The sequence below is a fragment of the Alligator mississippiensis genome, chromosome 5 (assembly GCF_030867095.1).
Source record: "Alligator mississippiensis isolate rAllMis1 chromosome 5, rAllMis1, whole genome shotgun sequence".
In the NCBI taxonomy this organism is placed as follows: domain Eukaryota; kingdom Metazoa; phylum Chordata; order Crocodylia; family Alligatoridae; genus Alligator; species Alligator mississippiensis.
Window position 1 is genome coordinate 179,323,715 of NC_081828.1, and position 19,860 is coordinate 179,343,574.

Genomic DNA, 19,860 nt, shown 5'->3' on the forward strand with positions numbered 1-19,860 from the left:
TGTTTTGGCTACAGGTTCCCTTGATTTTCCAAGGACACTCTCCAAAACCTTGTGTTTTTTCTGGTTGTTAATCAGTTTCTTGATATGTTCCAGACTTAGTAGAAATGGATAACCTCTCGTCACCAAGGAAGGTGATTCATTCAAATTGGAACTTTCTGATAACCAATAATGAGCAGTTTGATTAACAGGATTTTCCTGTCAGTTACTCTCTCTCTCTATTTACACAACTACAAGAACACTTTGAAGATGCTGGACTAAGGGTGTAAGAATGAAGTGAAAACAGCTAACAGCACGCGCTTCAGGAATGAAAGATCCCTCTGAAAAGAACTGCTGCTGCACCCCAGCTAGCTCAAGAAGCTGGAAAAAACGGACCATTTCTCTCGCAGCCTGCTTGGTGAAAAATCATCACCTTATAGCTAATTACTGGACTTTGCTTTGGTTTGGGCTCATTTGACTTTGAATACTTGTAGTAAATAAAGCCTTTCTGTCACTCATCAAATGATGCGTCATGTCAATCCCTAAGCTAGTCCAGAATCATAGGTTTTTATTAGCTAACAATCAGCATTAGCCTTCAGGCCACAGATAAGGCAATCATGGAAGACAATCATCCTCAACTGCGAAGGATTGTCAATGATGATGAGTCTATAATGTGCAAATCTATCCTGCCTTCTGCCTGACTTCAGATTAACCCTGCTAGCCACCTCTCTCTGTCGGTACCGGTCTACCTTAATTTTAATGAAAAACACATGGAGACACATGTAGTCACAGGCAAAAACAGCTGCTGAATGCCAAATGAAAAGGGGGAGTACAACACTGAAAGGGAGGCAGAAAAGTCCAATGCCTGGATATTTTCATTTAAAAAGTATAAACTGAGGCTATTTATTCCATAATCCCACCCAGAGACTCACATAATTTAAGGTTAACTGTAACAGAAAGATGGCAGGTGATACCACATATTCTTTAGTATTATGGTGGGGGAGTAAGTTTGTAACATTCATGCCCCTTCTCCACATTACAGGCATCATGCAATTAACTTAATTATGCAGTTAACTTAAGACCAGCTATATGTCCAAAGTACCTATCACATGATAAAAAGCTCCAACCAGCTATAAAGCTAGACCTAAAAAATGTGTACTAGCTTTATAGCTGGTTGCTATTAAGCTTTAATTTGCATGTGTAACAGGGCCCTGTGGCTGGGAGCCATATCAGCTGGCAGGACTTCCAGCTGCAGGGGTGCATCATGCCCAGCATGAAAACCCTGAGCCTTGGGGATCATGACTGACATGATCCCCAAGGTTTAGGGGTGCGAGAAAACCCTGGTCCATATGGGGCTTTTGGCCCTGGCTGCACCTCACGTGAGACGCAGCTGGGACCAAGAGTCCCATCACTTGTGGGAACACATGCTCCTGGCTGCATGTGGCCCCCTACGCTGGCAATAAAGGTGTGACTGGATCTACAATCTACATTGTACCTGCTGCAATGCACGTGTGGCACAGCAGGAGGTGCAATTGTTTGAATCCTGCATTAGATCCAACTGCATCTTTACCTACATGCGTAGAGGGGGCCCTACATTCAGACCAGAGCAAATCTAGATCTGAACACAAAGCATGATGTCACATACTTATTAGGGACGCGCGAAACAGCGCTATTTCGTTTCGACTTCTGTTTCAACGTTTCGAAGGGACAATGTTTTGTTTCAAGTTTCATTTAGTTTTGAAACTACTGTTCCGTTTCTTTACTTGAAACTGTTTCGACAGTTCGCCCATAGGCTATAATGGGGAAGCACAAAACTGCCTATAACTTTGTCATTTCTATCCTGATTCACATGAAACTTGCAGAGATGGTAGCCCCTTCTGAGGTTTCAAGGAAACAGGTGGAGGGGTTTCTGGGAAACTGCATGTCAGCCTTGAAAGCAAAACTTGTGTCATGTGTGTCTGTTAAGGCAAAGGGGGGTGAAAACTGTAGGGATGGTAGCCTCTGCTCAGGCCTCAAAGCCTGCCAGCTTTCAAGGAGATAGGTGCAGGGGGTTTCTGGAAAACTACACCTCAGGCTGCTGACAAGCAAAACTCATGACATGGGTGACAGAAAGCAGGCCAGTTCAAACAATGCTGCCTTTTATGCTGTTTTTCTGTCCCTCCCCAAGAGCACCAGGATTGGAAGGGACCTCAGGGAAGGATGACAGCCACTGGCCAGCTACACAGTCAATATGAGAGCGGTCCTTCCCCGCTCTTCCTCCTCCCTCTCCTTACTTTCTGTTTCCCTGAAGGCAAGCCCAGCTTGAGCTTCAAAACTCAAAACGTTTCAAAACTTTCAAAAAGTTTCATCTGTTCTCGTTTCATTTCGAGGCTGTTTCAAAGCACTTTGTTCTGTTTTGATTTTGCTGTTTCGAGCTCGAAACGAGTCGAAACAGCGTCGAAATGAAACAGCCGGCGAAATTTTGCGCAGCCCTAATACTTAGTTTTCTTTGGGACTACTGATACATGCATATATATATTTTCAATAAGGTGCTTGGGGAATTCAGAGTAATCACCACATTAACAATGAGAAAAATGAATTTCATTTACTTACACATCCCTAGGACTTACTTTACAGGGACAAAGCAAGATACCTTGACTGCAGAATATTTGTAAGTATTTAGTCAGAACTGAGATAAAGGTGAAAAAGTGGAACTGGCAGACAAGCATTTTACCTTCATTTAGTAAATTTATTCCATCCTGCTTTCCATCTTGTGAATGACCTGGATCCAGAGATGTCTGAGAAAAGCTAACATCTGCTGAGAGCTGGTCCAGACTTTGAAAACTTTTCCTGCAAGACAAACCATATTTTTTCCTAAAATTCCAAGGGAATGTTCATGACATTCTGTTTAAACCTTCAATATCCTGTTTTTAAAAGGCAGCCAGATAAATCTTGCCTCTTCTTCATTCATCTTCACTTTTGTTCTCTACAATAAATTAGCGAACAAATTTGGTGAACCCACTGGAGAGAGGGAGGAGAAAAAAAACTGAGAAATTGTAGTAAATAAAACATGGGGTTTTCACTACAAATGATCCAAAAAAAGGTTACTTGTCAGTAATTTGAGTTCTTTGAAAAGTGGTATTTATCTGCACATCCTCCCTGAGAGTGCACGGGTGCTTCAAGCATTCCATCAGAGATAATTTTGCCTTAACTGTAAGATATGCTGTAGCTTTGCCCCTCCTCATGCCCCATACTTGAGGAAGCAATAGGTATTGGTCCCTTTCTGCTCCTATATTTCTTCTCAACCACAGTTATATATTGCACATAATTCCAAGGAATAGGGGAAGGGAACAGGACACATCTTAAAGAACTTAAGTTACCAGTAATAAATTTCTTTTTTGGGGTAAGTATCCATGCATGTCTAAATAAAAAACCAGAAAAGGAGGAGCTGCCATGAGGGTTTGGATCTTACAACGCTATTTTTATGGAAAGGTAAAACAAATGCCGTTGTTTCAAATGGTGGCCTCACTAGATACCAGGAACAAATTTAGGCTCCACTGTAGAACAGGGCTACTCAGAAGGGAAAAAAAATTGTCAGGCACTTGAGGAATCTCAGGGCTGCTAGGTGAAAAAAGACTAACATGTGAAAGCTATTAACTACAGGGTGGTGGCCTCTGACAACTGCCAGGTATACTTTAATTAAACTGATGAATAGGTCTGTCTGTGTCAGCTCCAATAGATGTTCTAGTATAGCTAGAATGGAAGACTGCTCTGGGCTGAGATACCTTACCTAAAGCTAGCTGAAAAACTGGTTCACTTTGCCAGGTATGATCAATTTTTTTCTGCTGAATGAGGATGACCCTTCTTAGTATGGAAGGACCATCCACCATCAGTGTTGTGAAATAAAGGGAATGCAGAGTAGTAAACTCTTCCTGGTCAAAACCTAGGGTCCTTTACTGACCTCAGTAAATCATCATCCTGGTACCAAAAGTGTCTTTGCATGTGGGATCTAACATGCTAGTTTAGGCCAGGTCCCCTCTCACTTTGTAAAGTACCAATAGAATAAAATAAGGGCTGAAAGGAGGAAACCCACCTAAGCTACGAGTAGATCATTAGGCAGGGAGCCTTTCCCAGAGCAGAACTAGTTGATATACAGAAGTCTTAAAATAACCCCAACTCACAAAGATGGACTGAAGAGCACTGTAGGAAGATGGATAAACTAAGATTATCTGCTTTAGTATTTTACAGACCCTGACAATGGCAAATAAGGGTGTTGAGCCTCTTTAATTCTGAAGTGCAGCTCTATCTTCCTTTCTGATTTATAACTGCTATAGAAACCATTAACCTGAGAAACAGGTGAACTTTTTTTTCTAACCACTACCAGAGGTATCAGGGAAAGCACCTCCTGCCATAGCAAAATCCCTGAAAAAGGATGAAGAAAAGGCATTTGGTGTGGATAACAAACTGAACAGACTGGTATATTCAGTCATGTTACTGTCCAGAACCTACTGTTTTGATGCTGTATAGGCCTTGCAGACTGGAAAATGGGCAAGACAGTTGTTGACAAGAGACAGGTTAAGACAACATGAAAGAGGACTGATGGTATCTCTTGAATATACCATCAAAGACCTTGGCTGATGCACAACACACACTGGGAAGCAAATGGTGCAGCAAAGGAACTTTTTCATTTGTAAAACCACTGACACACTGTGTTCCCATGATTAGTATGTTCAGCAGAGAAGGAGGACAGAAGGCCAAAGTTGCTCAAGATAAGGAAAATGAAATGTATTACCACTGGGTAATTTTGAAAACTTATTCCCATTGGGTAATTATGTCACCGTATTAGCTTGTACTCCGCACCACTCCAAACACACTTTAATTAATGATAGTGAAACTATGCGAAGATGAACTCAGCAATAAAGCAGAACACTTACCATTTCCTTTGTACACATGATAAAGCCAAACACCAAACTAATCCATGCCCTTATGTTTTATGTCTGTACACTTTTGTGTCCTCTGAACCTTTATTTTTTTTAAATTTTTCACATGAAAGTTGACTCTAACGCAGTTTTAGTGCTACCTACTAAGTCTTGTAACTCCAAAAACATGTTTCTACTTTCTTGCTTGGTTACTTCTGTTATAATGAAATTTATTCAAAACTTTAAACTGCGTGTTTCCATTAACAATGGGAAGGTAGTAATATTTGTCAACAACAGATACAATAAAGTGCTCCTGGATAGAGTTGCATATATAATCTTATCTATTTAAAAAGAGGAATGTATGGATATATTCTCTGAGACCCTTCCTTCTACATTCCTCTCTCACAGCAGAGACAACACCTCAGATAACACCTGGCAGTTTTCTGAAAACAGCGTGTGAATTCCACAAGACATTTACTGAAAGCTTTAATGCAGAGGTGTCAAATATACAGCTCTGAGGCTGGATTCAGCCCGTGGAGCTGTATGATCCAGTCTCTGGACTGACCCCATGTGCTGCATAGGGCACGTACCAGCTGGACCTGGCATTGTGCATGCTACACACAGCACAGGGGTTAGTCCAGGGCATGTACTGCATGCAGCACATGCACTGGACTAGCTCTACGCGCTGGCTTTGGGGCCAACCTTCTGTGTGCAGTGTCAGGTCCAGCCTGTGTGCAGAGTGAGAGCTGGAGTGGAGTCAATGTGTGCTGCATGTGGCACATAGGCTGGACCTAGTGTGGAAGGCACTGCACATGGTACAGGGGTCAGTCCTGATCTGGCCTGGAGACCAGCCCAGTGACTCTGAGTTTGACACTCCTGCTTTAACAGATTCACTGGAAAACAAGAGAAGATTAGTCAAAATATGTATTAAGGCAGCGGTTGTCAATCAGGGTACGCGTACCCCTGGGGGTACTTCGAAAGGTCCCAGGAAGTATGTGGGAGTGGGTGGGGATGGAGTGCTGCCACCCCACACCACAGGAGTAGAGCTGGGGTGGGGCGAAGCTGAGCTGCCACCACTCTGCCGCTTGCCATGAACCCGCTCGCTCACCATCCCCCACCGCTCAGCATCTGGCTGCTTACCATTCCTGCCCCCCGCTTGGCATCCGGCTGCTTGCCACCCCCAGCAGGGGTACACTTATTAAAAAGGGGGCTGCCAGGAGTACACTTATTAAAAAAGGTTGAAAAAAAGGTATTATGGAAACACGGAAGCCAAGCAACTGTATTCATGGAGAGAAATGTATAACCTCAAGATTCAGAGGAAGAAAAGAAGCAGCAAGTGGATTTTCCTACTGTACTTGTTTTCTGAAAATAATGCAATATAGCAGGAAAAATAAAGCAATTCCATGTGACCAGCATTTCCAAGCTATTAGAGGACATTATACTTGTGCTCTTGACAGCACAGCTTTTCATGTTTCTCAGCTCTGTTATATGACAAGGGTGTCAAAGATACAACCCACATGCTAGATCCAGCCTGTGATCCATCCTATCCAACACACCAGTAGCTGTCTCATGCAGTCTACTGGAAATTGGGTGGTGGGGCTAGGGACAGTACCTGCTGCAGAATTTGGGGCCCCCAGGTCCTGATAAACAGCCATGGAAGGCAGACAAGCAAGGGCTGTGCAGGAACAGGCCTTCCTTGCTTTGCACATGCTGGACCCCCATTGCTGAACCCTTGCTACTGCCACCAAACCCCCCACCGCTGTCACAGGTCCTGTGGATCCAGCAAGGGAGGAGACCCACTGTCTGGATCTTGTCAGAGGTCTGGGGTGATGTTTGATACCCCTGTTATACAGGATTATTTCTCACACGCACTAATGGGATTTTTTTCAAAATGTAAGAGCCACATATCCCCTTTCTCTCCTTTGTTTGCCTCTTCTAACTGTCTGAATGACCCCTAAGCTATTGCAACTGAAGGTCAAACAACAGAAAGATGTAGATAAAAAAAAAAGAAAAACAAAGCAAACCAACCAAAAAAGCAAATGAAGGAGCTGCAATAGCAGCTGAGATTGATATAATTTTTCATCATAATTTTAAAGACTCATTTCTTCACTAACCCTGAAAGACTGGAATTGAATTCTTGTAATCCTTCCCACTGAATACACATATGCATGCAAAACAATTCATTATGGAAGCACTGTTAAAAAATAGGCCTCCTGGCACTGTTTTCATTTTAGAAAATATACTGAAACATACCAAAGTAAAAAGTATATAGAAAATTTGATACATCATTCCTCTAAGAATCTATTTTCCCTAAAATCTGCAACAGACTACTGGCCATTCAAACAATTAAAAATGTAAAATCATTCATTCCAGGAAAACGCAATAAAAGAGTCAGTCATATGATCATTCAATAAAAATCAGACTACCAATTTAACAGTACATATAAGCATAGGCTTAATTTTCTACACACCCCACAATCCCATGATATAGCATTTACTTCAATGAGACACGTTCATGTTTATATATGTACTTTTACATTTACTGAATATGCATGTCATATATGGAATTAGAGATAATATGTACAATACTGAGGTTATAATAAATAACAGTATATCTTAAGATTTCTTCTGTGTCAACAAACTCAGTTATTCAATAATATTTTGCACCTTGATTTGATCATCATTTTTTTTTCCAGAATGTGTCATACTAAAGGAAACATTTGACCGTACATACTTCACTGTCATTCATTTTGTTGTTCTAATATAGTGCTGTCACAGTCATGCTAATATAGTCTATGCAGTCATCTCAGGTTAATCAGGTTGAATTAATGATGGTTCACAAACAAAGCTAAACATCATCATGCTATGAAAACCAAGTTTGCTGTCATTTACTCTACCACCTTGCTAAATATCAATTCAGACCCCAAACTCTTAAATTGCTTTGAACTTCCTTTTCATTTTCGTTTATGTTTTTATGACAGCAGAACTGCTCATGAGTATCACGACTATGCCCAAGGTACTACTTTGTTCTGAAGTTTCAAACTGCCTTCTAACTTCAGCTGAGAAAACGTTTTCTCCCGTTAGGTCAGGTAAGATGACCATTAGGCACACGTGGTATGTTGGCAGATAATATGCTAAGGGAAGTGGTCCTCGCCCCTACCTTGGGCAAATTCAAAAGGAGGTTGGATGATCACCTGTCTGGGGTCTTGTGAACCCAGCATGCATTCCTGCCTGTGGCAGGGGGTCAGGCTAGATGATCTGTTCAGGTCCCTCCTGATCCTAGCTACTATGAAATTATGCTGGGAAAAGAGATGGAACCTACTGATATAATTTTGGGTATTGTCTCTGTCCCTGTGAAAGCAAAGAAAAAAACAGTCAACTTACTCATCCCATTGTTTATTGTGCTTTCTATAGAGTAGGGTATCCAAGGCAACAGCATTGACATCCAAAGCTCCAGGGGAAGGCCACTGATTGGTGAGATGGGTAGTTAACTCTTGTCTTGATCTTAAATCATTATTCTTTAGCACAGTCCTGAGGACATAAAGACAGCGAATTTCATTCCATTAAACCTAATGTTTTAAGTTACATTAAGGGAGTGTGAAACAAAGAATCCTATCCAAATTGATGTTGCCTTTTGAATACTACAACTAGTAAAAGGCATTTTTCATAAGATAGTTAAAAATGTTCTTTTTTTCTAGAGGAAACAATTGAGAAATCAATGTGTAGGATTAAAAAAAGAAAAAACCCTAAACTTAAAAGCAGACCCATTACTCTGCAGGACAGATTAAATGAGAAATTGCATGAATACTATCTTCATTTCAAAATGATGCAATTTACTGAAGTTTTTTTTAAAAGTGTTCAAAAGAGAAATCTAGTAAAAAAATGTTTCTAGGACTAAACTGATTATGCAAATTTAGTTCTAGATGGTATATGTGCTCCATTTCAGTTCAGAAGGATAATAAAACCTTGGTTGTAAATACCTAATAATTACTAGAAATTTGAATTTCTAAACTATTCAAGCACTTTAGAAGTCTGAGAAGCTAACCTCTCCATCCCAGTGAAGTAAGAAAGAGATGATGAAATGGAGGCACTAAGATGTTAAGACATTTGCCCAAAGGTCACACAAGAAATATGACAGAAGCAGGAATGTGTCTTCAAATTGCTTCACTGTCTTGAGTCAAATACTACCTTTTCCCAAATAGTACAATGGAAACAATAGCTCACTCTTAACAATTCAGCAATGTATGTTTAGATAATGAAACTAACATTTCATTATTACTTTATCCAGAAAAACCTCACATTAAGTAAGTGTTGCATGTTCAGTAAAGAGAACTTCTACATATTTTTTCTATGTCATGTAATAGGTTACTAAATACAAAAAAGAAACCCCTCAGCCACCACACACCTCTGGTAGTCACCTACCACACCACATGGGAACCAATTGAAATAATCAAGCAATTATAGCCTATTCAAGACAAGCATCAGATCTTGAGAGAAATTTCCCCAGATCCTCTGCTCCTGGCTTACAAACAATCCCCTAACCTTGCCTAACTCATTATCAGAAGCAAACTCCCCAGTGTTCAAAAGACTGGGGACACAGCTTGCCTTAACAACAGATGCAAAACCTGTCAAAACATCTCCACTGCTACTACAATCAACACCCTTCACAAGGACCCCAGCAGAATCCATGGAGCTAAGCAGTAAGGCTAGGGACAGAAGTTACACATAAAGTGGTTTAAGTCACCAGACACTGGTTTAATCTATAACAGAACAGACGCTCAGTGAACTTAAACCAGTTTCAAAATGGCAGAAACTGATTCAACATAAACCTGGTTGAATGTAATATCAGATTTAACTGATTGAGGTCAAACCGGTTTATGAAACTTCTGTCTCAGACCCCTTCCTGGTTCAAGTTAAATCACAGTTCCCCAGCATGCTTTCTACACCCCGCCTCCAGCACCCCCCTCCCCCCAGCAAACCCTGATTGGGGTCTGGGGCGAGGGAGGGGGGTTAAAACCCCCTTCCCCCATGTACCCAGCTGCCCTGCCCTGCTCTGCTAGACTTATGGCTGGCTGTGACTGGACAACAAATCCCAGAGGCACCTAGAAGCAAGAACAGGAAGTGATGAGCAACCCTGCAGAGTGCTGCTTCTGTCTGGCAAATCCCAGAGACCTTGGGGGCAGCAGAAAGATAAGCAAACACACAGCCCATGCTGGCTACACGCCAGGGAGCCATGCTCTAGCACTCCCTGGCTTCTGACCTGAATCACTTTTTTGCAACCTGCAGTATGCATCTGTTCACTTGTTCATCAGTTTAATCTCTGCAGCTTAGACTAACCCACAAAGACTGAATTGATTCAGCCTCAGGCTTTTTGACTGTCTGTACTTAACCAAAAGAACAGAGACACAAATGCCAATAGGTACATGTTTTTCACAGAACAACCACTCCCTTCCTAGCCTCACCATCATGCTCAAAGGTGAGTATGGGGACAAAAATTCATAAACAGGCTGAACACTAAAGACCAATGACCGAATGGTGATATTGACTTAATGACATACTATTATCTACCTGATTCCTGAAATTCTTCCTTCACACTACAGGTAATAAATATTCTCCTCCCTTCTGAAAGGTACTTCTCTCCCATTTATCAAGTTTCGGTTTCATTTTTTTAAATCGTCTGTCTGCTACCTCTGGGAATTTTTCTCCCCTCCAATTTCACAGCTTTATCCACTGTTTGCTTTCCTCTTCAGACATGAAGAAGAATGCCTTGCATTCAAAAGCCTGTCTAATTTTTATCCCAACCATGCAGCTACGTCCAATAAAAGGTATCACCTAGAAAAATCCGTGACTTGCATAATTTCTGAACCATCACCGCTATAATACCACTCTGACACAGGTAAACTATTAGAAGAATTGTTCTCGTTAAATATTAAAGGACTTTTATTTTTTTGTGGAGCTATTTTACTTCTAGAAAGGTCAAAGAGTTAGACCAGAACCTCTTATTGAGCACTTCATACTTAATTAAAGGCCTCTAAAAGACCAAGGCAGGACAAGATCAGGTTATCAAGTTCCCAAAGTAAATTTTAATTTCTGTGGTTTCCATCATTCCCCCATTGTTAGGTCAGAAAAGTTATGCAAAAAACATTGCCATTTTGTAATAGCAAAAATGGCTATGTTCCAGAGTGAGAAAAACTATTTTCAAAAGCTCTTCTCCCACCATGAAAAATGTTCAGAGCAAAAATGGAAATTTCACATAGCTGAAACCACAGCCACACTTACCAATACCAGGAATTCTCCTATTGCATAATCTCCTTCACATATCCCATCTTTCTACAGAGATTGTAGTGAGCATCACACCTTGACGACCCATATCTGTTGAAATTTCAGACATGTTGTATGTAAGCCCATGCAACAGTGTATGTAGGGTGTTAAATTGTCCTCTAAGGGCTTGCTGATAAGGAAAAGCTACTGTTAAGTAAGCTGGGCTGTGGATACTCTTACTGAACACTCAGTACACATTAAAAAGGTGCCATATAGCAACCTAGTAGGAAGTGGCTAGTGTGATATAAACTGCACAGTAACTTTCTGTGAAGACAAACTCCAGCTGCCTGTGTTAGTACCACACACAGCTCAGTGCCATTGCTAACTCATCACAGAATTATGAAACTGAAAAGCAAGATGGGAAAAATGTGGATTTGTGGAGAAGATCCACAACAGCAGAATTCCTATTACTGGTACGTAACCTGTTTCTCCTACTCAAGGCTTTTCCCCACAAATCTTTCACTAGATGCATAACCAAAATTTTCTTCCTCACTGTGGAATAGGAAAAGGGAATTCTGGAAAGTAGTATCTAAAGATTTTGTTTAGAAGTCTCCAAGTTGCTCAGGAAGAGAGAATCTGTGCCTATTCTAGAGTAACATACAGAGGTAGATTTTACTTCCACAGACATGTTTCCCTTCAAAACAAGAACAAAAACAATACCAGGTTTGTTTGGCTTTACATTTGGATCCACATTTTTTATTTTCTTTACAAGTACTATAACACAAATACATTATCATTGATCATTGCTGCAGAGAAATGAGGACAAAGGCATATTACTTAATTTTTTCAGAATCAAAAATGAAAATAGTAAACATCAACTGAAATAATATTTCACCAAGAGTAGGGGTAGGGCTTAATACAAGTTTAGAAGTAATTATTTTAAAGATGGTGATGGTATGTGAATTTTTTCTTGTGCTAGAAAGTATTCAAAAACAGATGACCAGTTGGTATACATAACACAGCTATCCAGCAATGGCAAGAATACTGATGTAATAAGGATGTCAACATATTCATAGGAGGTTAATAGCAGTAGTCCCAGCAGTGCTTTTAAAACACTGTCATCACTAGTACTGGATCCTCAGGTGGATCCAAGTAGTATTTCTAGTGATGATATTATTTATGAGTGCTTTTATTCAGTATTACAAGGGTTCATTGCAGCAGAGACTTTTTATGGAAACACACTGAAGAAATCGTGATTACTTAAGGGGATTTATACAAGTCAAAATCTGTCTGCAGGACAGACTAATTTTGTAAGTTAAATAAAAATACCAAACTACAAATATTCTTCAAAGTAATATAGTATTTATAGAACAGACTGTTATAAAAGTGACACCACTAAGAACATGTTCAGTGCATAATGCAGAAGTGGAGATAGAATGGTTAGCATAGAAAGAAGGGTGTGTGTGTGTGTGTGTGTGTGTGTGAGAGAGAGAGAATGTCAAACATTTTACATTTTCCATAAAACTGGTAATTATATGAATGGACCTAATATAGGATCAGAGGACAGCAGTGGCTATAAAACTTTCACACTCACAGCACAATATTACCAATAGTTTAATTTGACAGATGTTTTCCTAACGCATCCTAAAATATTTTCCCTATAATGAACGAAACTGAATAGTCTTGGCAAACTACTATAAGTTAAACTGATTCTTCAGAAGCTTTATTTAAAGTTTAGGTGAAAGTTCATCTGTATAAAATAAGGAATTTTACATTAAAAAGCAGTTGTAACAGGAACTTATACTTTTAGTCTTGATATTTTATCCCAACTCTATTTCAAAGCCGCAGAACAGCCCACTTCAACCATGAATCCAGTAGGGCCCTATATATCACGTGCAGTTGAAAATACTGAAAATGTTTTGTAAAACACTGAAGACTGAAAAAAGGAGGGAGAGAAAGAAATATGCTTGCAATACATCTTAAGGAGAATTGTTACTCCAGTGCTAATGGATATTAAGCCTGGTACACCAGCAGACTATATGCTGTGGCTTGCCAAAAAACAGGATGTCAGTAATCAAGGTGTTGAAATGCATTTCAGAGGGGTTTTTCGTTTGGTTTTGGTTTTTTAATAGAAATCAAAACATCCAGATGTGCTACAATGTCCTTGTTTAACTGATGACACCATTCATTTCTCATGGTACGTATACGCAAGAAAAAAGTGCAAGCATGTAAAATATGGAGTACCCACACATGCAAGTACAAAAACACAATGAATGTATTTAGGATTTTAAAAGCTTTCAACTATCCATTACAGATGCTAGACATTTTTTAGTATCTCTTATCCAACAATGACTCATGCATATGTACTTCATTTTAACACCTATCAAAGACATAAAAAATCGGAATAATTTCAAAATGCCATTGCATTTAATAACCTGTAAGGAGAAAATGGAGCAAAAAAGATCAGAACTAGCTCTATAATAATAAATTATATGATTTAGATAGATATAAAGGAACTCACTTATATTAGAACAAGCTTCTTTTCTATGCATCAGAATACGCCAATTTTCAGTATAAGATAACAGAAAATTAGAGTTAGAAGGGACCTCAGGAGGTCATCTAGTCCAACTCCCTGCTCAAAGCAGGACCATCCCAGCCAGGGCTTTGTTGAGCCGGCCCAGTGGTAAAATTTTTCCTAATATCCAACCTAAACTTCCCTTGCTGCAACTTGAGACCACTGGCTCCTTGTTCTGACATCTGGCACCAATGAGAACAAACTAGCTCCATCCTCTTTGGAACCACCCTTCAGGTAGTAGTAGTTACCTTTAAAAAGGGTATCTTGAAACAAACCACTGCCAATTTCAGAAGAAATAATGCACATTCTAAATCAGTACTAATACTCTCCCAATTATTGTTAAGCATCTGCCTCAAAGAGACATGTCTGCTCCATCAGTGAAATTGCTAGGCACTTAAGTGTACCTATCCAAAAGAGCATAACAATAGCCATTTTAGAATCAAGTTTAAAAGCTATCCATAGCAACAGTGTTGCAAAGCTCAGACTTTTCGATCCTTAAATTGTTCATTAAAAAAAAAAAAAAGGATTAGAGAGCCTTCTGGCAAACATGCTGCTGACTTAGGGCTTTAAATGTTCCCTGGCCCTATCTCAGAAACAAGACAGGTCTATAGAATAAGCTCTTTACATGAATATTCATGAGCTGTTTAACTCATTATTGATTAATCCTCCTATACTCTTTCAGCTAGCTGAAGAAAATATGCACAACAAACAGCAGAAATATATGGGCAGTGTATATGCTGAGACAGAAAAAACATTTTCATCAACATTGTGGCTGCAAATTTGACACCCAGTACAGAGCCATCAAGATAGCTGCAGTCTGTTTTTGTACAACTTTTTTTAAACAATAGCCTGTCTAGTTTTATCATTCACAATTCATATTTAATTTAAACATAATAGCACAATTTGATTAACTATAATAGTATAAGGATAATTTATTGATCAAAATAATTTACTCAAAGCAAAACATGAAAATTTATATTCTACTAATGTTCTTACTATAATTAGGTGTGCAAACAGTATGTGCCACATTCACTTAAAAGAAGGAAAAGAAATATTAAAATTAAGAATTGCTAATGATGCTAATAATTTTTACCAGAGTAACACTTATAAATTGCTTTTTTTTGCATCAGATTTATCTACCCCTTTCCTTGCACGTATACTACTTAATCCATCTGTTATGGAATATCTGATTATATTCAAGAAAGTATGAAAATATTTGCACTGAGTGGCCACTACACACACAAAGAAAATAGGTAATAAGTTGATTCATACAGTTATATAACATTGTGAATCATGATTCTGGGCCCTGGAAGACATGGGGTGTGGCTGCAATCTCCCAGCCCTGGTGGGGCACGGAGCACCCCCATGGCCAGGAGACTGCAGCTTCTGCAGTCTCAGAGTCACAGAGGTGCATGGTGTACAACTACTGTGATTTCCCAGCTGGGGGGAGGGGGGGTGGGTTCTATAGCTGGGAGATTTCAGCAGCTGCATTTCCCAGCTCTGAGTGTACATAGAGCATCCCCATGGCTGGGAGACCATCAGCTGAGGCCCAGCCACAGGAGCTTGCTGCTTCCTGATCCTGGGCTCCCCCCCTGCACTGGCAATAAGGTGAGATAGGATTTAATGTGCAAGCACAGAATCATAGAAAATTAGGGCTGGAAGGAACCTCAGGTGGTCATCTAGTTCAACTGCCTGCTCGAAGTTGAACCATCCCCAACTAGATCATTCGTGCCAGAACTGGATCATTCCCATGATCATGGCTCCTGGCCATGCATGTGTGGCATGGCAGGGGGCATGATTGTGTGGACTGCATGTTAAATCCCATCACACCTTTTCCTGCATGCAGAGGGGCCCTAAAAAATTAGTTATTTCTTACCTGCAAATTTAATTTTTCCAGATCCAGAAAATGCCAGTGCAGATGGCAATTTGATCTCCTACCAGCAGATGGAGACAGGAAATAAACCAAACTGAGATGCTAAGCCCCTAGAAAAGGGAATTGTACAAAAGGAGTTCTCCAGTTCAAGAACCACCTAAGCAATAACAAAATAAAAGTACAAATAAAACCTCAAAAATAGATCCACTTGAATAAGAAAGAACATGGTTTAAAAATAACAACTGAAAAAAGCCTTTATCTAGGACAAGCATACACTATACAAAAAAGATGAAATGCAAAATACAAGTACATGAGCATAAATCAAAATTTGTAAAATCTCTGTAAAATAAAAAGGGTTCCCAAATTTTTAGTATTGTAGCAAATATATAATTGAGTCTCTGGACTAGCATTTACTGGACTTAGGTTAGCAATTATGGAAGTCGGATGGGCCAATACAGCACTTTCCTTGATTACATACTCTGTGTGTAGACATAATACTTCCAAAATTCTGTGCTCAGGGAGTTTCTTCCTAATGAAAGGTTTAATACAGTGATTCTCACCCTTACTGGATTTGAGGCACCCCTCCATAACTTCTGTGAATTGAAAGGCACTTGATTTAAAAAAAATTATATTATTACAATGCTTACCTCCTTGCAGAGGGGCCAGGCAGAGGGGTTGGAGAATCCACTGAACAGGGACAACCCTGTGCCTGCACTTATCGGTGTATCTCTTCATACCAAGCTCATTTCCTTACACCCTTCAAAGGATCAGATGGTACCCTGGTTGAGAATCACTGGTCTAATACTAGCTTCTACAGTGAAGAGACAGGCATTTCCTGGCACCTCCTACTTTTTTAAATAGTTTTGACCAGTAAAGTTATCTCCATGCATAACTGCACCACAGGGTAAGTAGAAACATTAGATTTCAACCGGTGTTATTACTGTTCCACAGGGTTGTCGTTTCCCCCCCACCCCGAGGTGCGGAGATCAGCCCTGTGATGATCCTCCGACCCTGGGGGTTTCATAAAAGCTGCAGTAAATCCAGGAGGAAAACAGCTACAAGATTTACCATCTTATCCAAGGCAAACCAAATCTATTTTCCTACAGTATAGGTGTTGTTGCCGCTTTAACTACAACATCAGTACTGAAGTGCTACAGACCCCCCTATCTGCAGCTCTACCAGCAAAGGAGTTTTTCTCTTGCTAGAACTCCACCTGCTCTCCCAAACAGAAGCTTTACTGACAAAAGCCATCTTCTCCTGGTAGAGTGGCATAGAAGGAGCTTTGCTAGCAGGACTTGGCACTGGGATCTCTCTCACACTGCACAGTCAATCTTGCTTTGTTGACAACACTCTGAAGGGTAGACAAATGCTCAGAAATTGCCAGCGGTGTTGAGAACCAGGTTGGAGCCCTAATACAAGAGACTGACATTTCAGAGTATTTTTACCAGCATGACAGCTTCCTAAAAGATGAAGACCTACTGACAGCCATTCAGATTGAATAACCTGAGCACCTGCATAGATTTAGTAATGACCAGGCAATTATTAAAAGTGTATGACAAACATTTATGATATACGTGTTGCTTATTTTAGATACCTGCACTTCTTCATTAAAATAAAATACTTTGTCTTTAATCTTGTCCAGTCATCTTTATGGAGTACTATGTGATATTAAAAGTTTCATTCTCACATATGTAACTATATCACCTCTTTTTTCAGTTCAACTTTAAAATCATAATGTTTGTTATTTTTAAACCAACATTAAAGCACCCATTAAAAAGCTCTTTTGGAAATAAAAGCTTAGATCAAGTTCTAGTTCAGCAAAAGTAAATGAACACCAAATCATATTTCTGGAACTAATATAATCACAAAGATGCAAAACATTTTAGATCTTCATGTACAATTCCAAACATATTTTAATAACAACATGAAAGCTATGTACCAAATTTCCTTCACGGTGAAAAATTATGTATTTGAGATATTGTTCTTAAAACACTGAGGTTTTCCTCTGCTGCCTCCTCCCATTGCTTGCTTAAAATCATTAAAAAAAAAGCATTATAGTCCAATGTACTGCTATTCATATTCAAAATAGGAAACTGATTTTGTCTGAAGATCACTGTGTAATGCATTCAAAGAACCTCGTATTAATTCTAATGTATCTAAGTTAGAACCAATAAATTGAACAAGGATACTTTGGTCCCTGCAGACGTTATACTTAAGACCAGTTAATCAGGTCTTATGTAGCAACCCACCTACAAGTTAATGCAATTAATGTTGTGAAAAAACAAGAAATGAGCCACAGAGTTATTCCACAAAAAATGTGTGGTAACATTGTGCCTAGTTCCCATCAAACCTAAGCCGCATGTGTGGCCAGGCTGCTTGGGCTCCCAGCCTACGGCGTGCATCAGAGCCTTTGATTCCACTGCATCCCCTGGCCAGGAGCAGCAGCTCTGTGCTCCTAGACCAGAGGTGGGCAAAATACAGTCCGTGGGCTGGATCTGCCCTGCCAGGCACTTCCATCCGGCCTGCAGAGCCCCTTCAAAATGCAGGTAATGGCAAAGGGGAAGGGGTGCCTGGGCCAGCTACTGCCTTGCTGGGTGGGACTGGAGACGATCCTGCCATGCAGGTAAGGGAAAGCGGCAGCTGGGCAGGCTTTGGCTGGGCTATGCTCCTTGGGTTGGGACAGCACCGGGGAGAGGAAGCAGTGGTTTGGCCAGCTTTGCCACATGCTGCTGTGCTGGCTTTGCCATGTGCCACTCGGACTGGGCCGGGCCGGCACCAGAGGGGGAAAGCCATGACTGGGCTGGCTTTGGCTGCATGCCACTCAGGACTGGACATGTCAAGCTGAGTTGGCACTGGCAGGGAGAAGCGACAGCTGAGCTGGCAGAGCTTTGTGCTGCTGGGCCAGCTTCACTGTGTGCCACTCAGGACCAGCCTAGCCCGGTCCAAGTGTCACAAGGCTCAGCCACTCCTTCTCCTTACCTTGTGCTGGCCCAGCCCAGCCAGGTCAGCACTGGGGAGGGAAAGCTGTGGCTGGGCTGGCTTCGGCCCTGTGCCACTTGGGATGGGATGGGCCCAGTCTGGTCAGCACCAGCGAGAAGCAGCAGCTGAGCTGCATGCTGCTCAGGACTGGCCAGTGGAGGTAAGGGGAAGCTGCAGCTTTGACGTGTGCTGCTCAGCCCGGGCCAGGGCAACACCGGAGAGGAAAAGCCATGGCTAGGCAGCTGGGTCGGCACCGGGGAAGGAAAGCCACAGCTGAGCCAGTCTCAAGAGGCATACAGCTCAGCCGCTGCTTCTCCTCGCCGGTGACTCCCCAGCCAGGCCCATCCTGTCCTGAGCGGCACGTGGTGAAGCTGTCCCAGCCACTGCTTCCCCCTGTGCTGCTCGAGATGGGATGGGCCCAGCCGGGTCAACATTGGTGAGGAAAAACAGCAGCTGAGCCACATGTCACTTCTCTGTGTACTGCTGGGCCGGCTTGGCTGCGTGCTGCTCAGGACTGGCTGAGCTGTGCCAGCTCACGCAAGGGAAGGCAAAGCTGAGCCACATGCTGCTCCAGCCGGGCTGGGCTGGTCCTGAGTGGCACATGGCTCAGCCACCGCTTCTCACCGCTGCTGACTCAGCCAGGCCTGTCCTGTATTGTCCTGAGTGGCACGCGGGGAAGAAGCGGCTGGGCTGGCCTCGCTGTGGGCTGCTTGGGACAGGATGGGCCTGGCTGGGTTGTCACCAGTGAGAAGTGGCGGCTGAGCCACATGCCCCTCGGGACCAGCTGGGACAGGCTGATGGAGGTAAGGGGAAGCCACAGCTTTGCTGTGTGCCACTCGGGTTTAGGCCAGGCCAGCACCAAGGAGGGAAAGCCGCAGATGGGCTGGCTGAACTGCAGGCTGCTCGGGACCGGATGGGCCTGGCCGGGTTGCCACCAGGGTGGGAAAACCATGGTTGAGCCATCCACCACTCACGGTGGGCTGGCACAGTTAAAGGGAAGCCGTGGCCGGGCTGGCTTTGGTCGTGTGCCACTTGGGACAGGCTAGGCTGACACCAGGGAGGGAAAGCTACGGCTGAGCCGAGTGCCACTTGGAACAGGATGGGCTCTGCAGCACTGGACAGGCTGAGCCAGCACTGGCGAGGGGAACCTGGGCCAGTGCCGACTTCTGCTGTACCATGTGGGGCGGGCTGGGATGGGCCAGGTCATGTCGGCAGAGATGAGGGGAAGGGGGGGATTGGCCAGCTTTTGCCACAGTGTGGGACTGGATGGGGTGGGCTGGGTCCTGCTGCATGAGACAG

The 19,860-nt window shown here is 42.0% G+C and overlaps 1 protein-coding gene across 7 annotated transcripts in view; it reads right to left on the bottom strand.

Annotated features, from left to right (window-relative positions):
* RUNDC3B (RUN domain containing 3B) overlaps positions 1–19,860 on the bottom strand; it is a 103,010-nt gene that overhangs the window by 7,456 nt on the left and 75,694 nt on the right. For 4 of the 7 annotated variants that reach the window (XM_019497757.2, XM_059729036.1, XM_059729038.1 and 1 more), the window contains 2 exons: positions 8,258–8,404; positions 2,690–2,805 (listed from right to left, as the gene is read on the bottom strand). In XM_019497757.2, the coding sequence (XP_019353302.2) occupies positions 2,690–2,805; positions 8,258–8,404 (263 nt within the window). Of the gene's footprint in view, positions 1–2,689; positions 2,806–8,257; positions 8,405–15,585; positions 15,740–19,860 lie in introns of those variants that run through there. The other 3 variants (XM_059729035.1, XM_059729039.1, XR_009462660.1) reach the window with 2 other exon arrangements.